This window comes from Astatotilapia calliptera, unplaced genomic scaffold (assembly GCF_900246225.1).
Source record: "Astatotilapia calliptera unplaced genomic scaffold, fAstCal1.2 U_scaffold_114, whole genome shotgun sequence".
Lineage (NCBI taxonomy): Eukaryota > Metazoa > Chordata > Actinopteri > Cichliformes > Cichlidae > Astatotilapia > Astatotilapia calliptera.
The window spans coordinates 17,065-21,332 of NW_020535635.1; the positions used below are offsets into that span (position 1 = coordinate 17,065).

Below are 4,268 nucleotides of genomic sequence, written 5' to 3' on the forward strand. Positions count from 1 at the left end.
ACTGATCTCAGTTCACACAGAAGACGCTCTGCAGTGCTGATGATTTGTGCTTCAGCCTCACTGACGCTGTATGAGCAAACAAACAGACGGATGGCCGGGATGAATCGGGGCGTCCGGAGCTTTTCCATCACCTCATCATAGCAGGTCTCGAAGAAAAACACAGGCAGCTCAAACAGGCAACTGTGGTGTAACTGGCTGGGGTGACCGGATTGGCATCCATAACATATCTCCTGCACATACTCATTCAGTGCCGTCGACAGCAGGTGGAAGGTTGCGAGTTTAATGTTGAGTTCCGTTTCCTCAGACGGGTGTGATCCTGCAGAGTCCTGTGAGCATCCTGGAGAGGGGGGCGGAGTCGGTGGGGTCTGGATTAGCAGTGCTGGAGGGGGAGACTCTGAGCGGTCCACAATATGGCAGATGTTGTCTGTAAAAGAAATCCACGCATTGCATTTTTTTTTTAAATATCGGGTTTAATGCCAACGTCTCTCACACAGAGACAACCTACCTTTTGTTTTTTTTTTTTTTTTTTCTGTCCTCAAGGTTTTTGATGATTTTTGGCCTGAACATGGCAGAAGGTAAACCAATCTTCGGGCCATGTGCGAGCTGATCATATACAAGACGCTTCCTAATATTCTCATAAGAAGAGTTGACCTTGTCTCTCTTGATAGTCTTATCGACCTCATTAAACACCTGCTGCAGTGCTCTCCAGTCTGACCACTGAATAAAAAACAAATCCTTAAACCATGATAAACGTTCTTCAAGGGTGAGGGGGTATGGGTGCAACCTCCAGCTTTCAAGGCCCCAGAGTGAAACCTCTGTAACGTTGAGGTTTCACCCGGTGCAATTGTGGCTCTTGTAACTGTTGTGATATTTTGATACCATGGTAGCATTTACAGGATATTGTTTTATAGTGATATTATACAGGAAAACTGTTACTCAATAAGGCCCATTTACTAGTTGTTTTTCTCTTTCTCTGTAACCTAAGAATTAATGTGTAAGAATCACAGGCTGGTACCTCAAGGTTGAAAACACCACAGAGATCACTTCCTTACTCCCATCCTCCCTTCCTTATCTCTTAGAAAGGAGCTTGTTAAAGGCCAGGTGGTTCGTTTCAGAATTCACTAATGAAAGAACTCTGTATTCTGTGTCTAGGAGTGTATTTTGCTGGGATGATCATAAATTGTAGCTGAACTGATAAACTATACAAAGGATACTTCTTTGCTCACAAGGCAGGAAGACGTTCCCTTATTTGGTCTGTACCGGTTTGAACTGCGAATCTGTTGACAGACGAACCTTTTTCCTCTATATATACTGTTGTCTGATGAATAAACCTTTGAGTTGATTTTGGGAAAGCAACCCGTACAGTCTCTGTGTCGTTTTGTTCTCCCAGCTGCTCCCGACGTCGTAACTAACACGCTGAATGGCATATTTGACTGTTACTTGAGAATATTTCTTTGAGTTCTATAGGTTATGGACAATCTCTGCTGATAGGTGCTCACGCCTCGAAGGAAACTCGATCCACAGACGGAGATTTCTTTCAGTAACCATAAATGGTAAGCTGCTCTTTTGTCACACACTACATACACAATATATGTGTTTTAGTGCAAATTGTACATTGCTACATTGTTTTGAATTACCCTCGGCCCGCAGTATATGTGGGCACCTGTCAAAGGTCATTTGGATTTACCAGACCGCTTTGAAAACAACATGAAACAAATGAATGTCTTTGTTGAGCCATGACTGGATTTCTCCTTATTCTTCCTAAAGGCCGTTATAACCTTGCACTGCCAGTGGTGAGCTGCACCAGCTGTGACCTAATGTGGTCCCCCTCAGTTAAGGACTTCCAGGGTGGTGGATATTGGCCTGGCACCTTAAATTTCTGCACCCTGTTTTCAATGGATGTCTTTCAGTCTTTCTATGACATTAAGGTCATAAGTAGTTTACTGACAATTATTTAACATTTGAAATGAAAAGATCCGTCAGTCCATTCACATATATACTGTTCAGAGAAGGAATGTAGTTTAGAGCAAAGTGTAGTAGTGTGAAGTGGCTAAACACACTCACCAATTGTTCTAAAATAAACAATTTATCAAAACATTAACAGTCTTTCACACATACATACGGTTTATACACTATTTTAAAAAGAAGGGGTTGAAGACCTGATTGATTACAAAAAGTCTATTAAAATGTTCTGGGTAACCACAGAAATCTTAGTCAGTTATGTCTGAGAGAGAATGTTTATGACAGAAGTAATGCCAAAATCTCAACAAACCAAAGTTACATACATGCTAAAGAGAAAGATCAAACTGTGCTGAAATTAGGAAGTGGGCAATATAGGGCTTCCCCAGTGAAATAACTGATCTGAAATAATTGAGGCACAAATTAATAAATGACATACTAGTAATCCACAGAAGGGGAGGCCTCTGGGAAAATGTAGAAAATCAATGGGAATTTCTACAGTAGCACGAGTTACCAGTCAATACCAGTCCTGGTATTGGTTATGTTGAAGTGATGGGTTTTATAATTCATTTTTGGTCCACTGAAGGGATTGTTTTGTAACCCCAATATTGATATTTTGTAAATAAAAAATATGACCTCAATTAAACCTTTAAATTCCCTGCACTTGTCATAGATATCTACATGATGTCCAACAAATATACATCAAGTCCAAGGTTCTAATGTTGAACGCCATATTGATGTCCAGCTTAAATCATGGTTGGACCTCCAAATTGTTGGAAAAGTTCAAATGCAGTACAGACCTCCAGAATTGGTCATGGACCAACAGAACCAATATAGACACGATCTGTACATCTATCTGACTTTCTTTGTTTAGTTGGTAGCTAACTGAATTGTCTTACTTTTTTTTATAGATGAAAGAAAATGTCCCTGAAACATACAGTATGAAACAATGAGTGTCAGGTTTATATTTATAGTCTACATCACATTTAAGTGGTACCCATATGTCAATTTGTTTGAGCCTAAAACACAGACTACTCCATGACCCGAATGATTGTTTAATCCTTCCCATCAATACCTCTCAGTTCCACATCTCTAACTCATGTTATTCTCCATGCAGCTCTAACAGCAGTGGTCCAAACACAGCAGACTGTGCTGGCTGCAGTGGGAGAAGATGCTGAATTCAGCTGTCTGCTCTTGGACACTAAAGACGTCCTTCAGGTCACATGGCAGAAAATCTCACGTGATGTGGAGACAAATGTTGCCACCTACAGCAAGTACTATGGTCAGAGAGTGAATGATGGCTTTAACGATAAAGTCAAGTTTAAATACACTGGACTACAGAACTGCTCCATAGTCATCAGGAATGTGACGGAGCAGGATGAAGGATGCTATCACTGTCTGTTTAACACTTATCCTGAAGGCTCCTTCACTGGTAGAACCTGCTTCCAAGTCTATGGTAAGAACTTTTGCATTAATGTGTTTAAATGTGCTAGAAACTGATTTCCTTTCAACAACATATTCCTTGCAATATCTCCTGATCCTTCACAGAGCTGCATGAACCTGTTGTTGATGTCAGAGAGTCAAACTCTGCTGAAGAGTGGGTTGTTTCCTGTTCAGCCACTGGTCGACCTGCTCCCACTGTAACACTCTCACAACAAGACCTCAGCTTCTCACAGTACAACACTGTCAGTGTGTCCAACACCAACGCTACATTCACTGTCACCACTACAGCTGTGCTCTCAGGTTCACGTAAACACAGCACACAGGTGGGATGTGCAGCACGAGTGCTCTCTGCTCCTCACAGAGAGGTGATGGAGACGATTCCTGAGGTCCAGCAGACGTCAGATTATCAGTGATGGTGAGAAACTGAGATGCAATAACAATGCATTGTGCTAGTATGCATTTTCTCTTTGATCAATAATTGATGTATTCATTTTGATCAGTGTCACATTTTTCCTGCTTTTTCAAGTTTCCTCCTGGATCATTGTATTAGCTGCAGTATTGGTGATGATGGTCTTTGTCAGTGTTGCTGCTCTGCAGTAGGCTACTCTTTAAAGAAAAAGACCAGATAACTTTCATTTTTCATTTCTTGTCATTTTTTTCTACACCAAAATCTATCCAATAATATCTGCATAACATTTTCTACTTGTGATTTAGTTATTAATTCTTTGCTTCATGATTCAATCGGTCTTTGTCTAGTATTAAATTTTATGTTTCCCATTTAATCCCACTGGCTTTAAAGTGTTTCACCAGATTTTTACGAAGTATTTCCAGTCTTTTGTTGTCTCTGTCCCAAATGTTCTGAAATG

At 40.7% G+C, this 4,268-nt stretch overlaps 1 protein-coding gene across 1 annotated transcript; it reads left to right on the plus strand.

Moving 5' to 3' along the window:
• Window positions 1-565: 565 nt before the first annotated feature.
• On the plus strand, window positions 566-4,008 carry LOC113017386 (OX-2 membrane glycoprotein-like). Its single transcript, XM_026160537.1, has 4 exons — window positions 566-575; window positions 1,446-1,553; window positions 3,077-3,415; window positions 3,508-4,008. The coding sequence occupies exons 1-4, from the start codon at window positions 566-568 to the stop codon at window positions 3,813-3,815; spliced, it is 765 nt and encodes a 254-aa protein (XP_026016322.1). The 3' UTR covers window positions 3,816-4,008.
• Window positions 4,009-4,268: the final 260 nt, after the last annotated feature.

Coding starts and splice junctions, on each gene's coding strand:
- LOC113017386 (XM_026160537.1), top strand. Junction 1,554..3,076: donor TCTTTCAGTAACCATAAATG/GTAAGCTGCTCT, acceptor TTCTCCATGCAG/CTCTAACAGCAGTGGTCCAA. Junction 3,416..3,507: donor AACCTGCTTCCAAGTCTATG/GTAAGAACTTTT, acceptor GATCCTTCACAG/AGCTGCATGAACCTGTTGTT.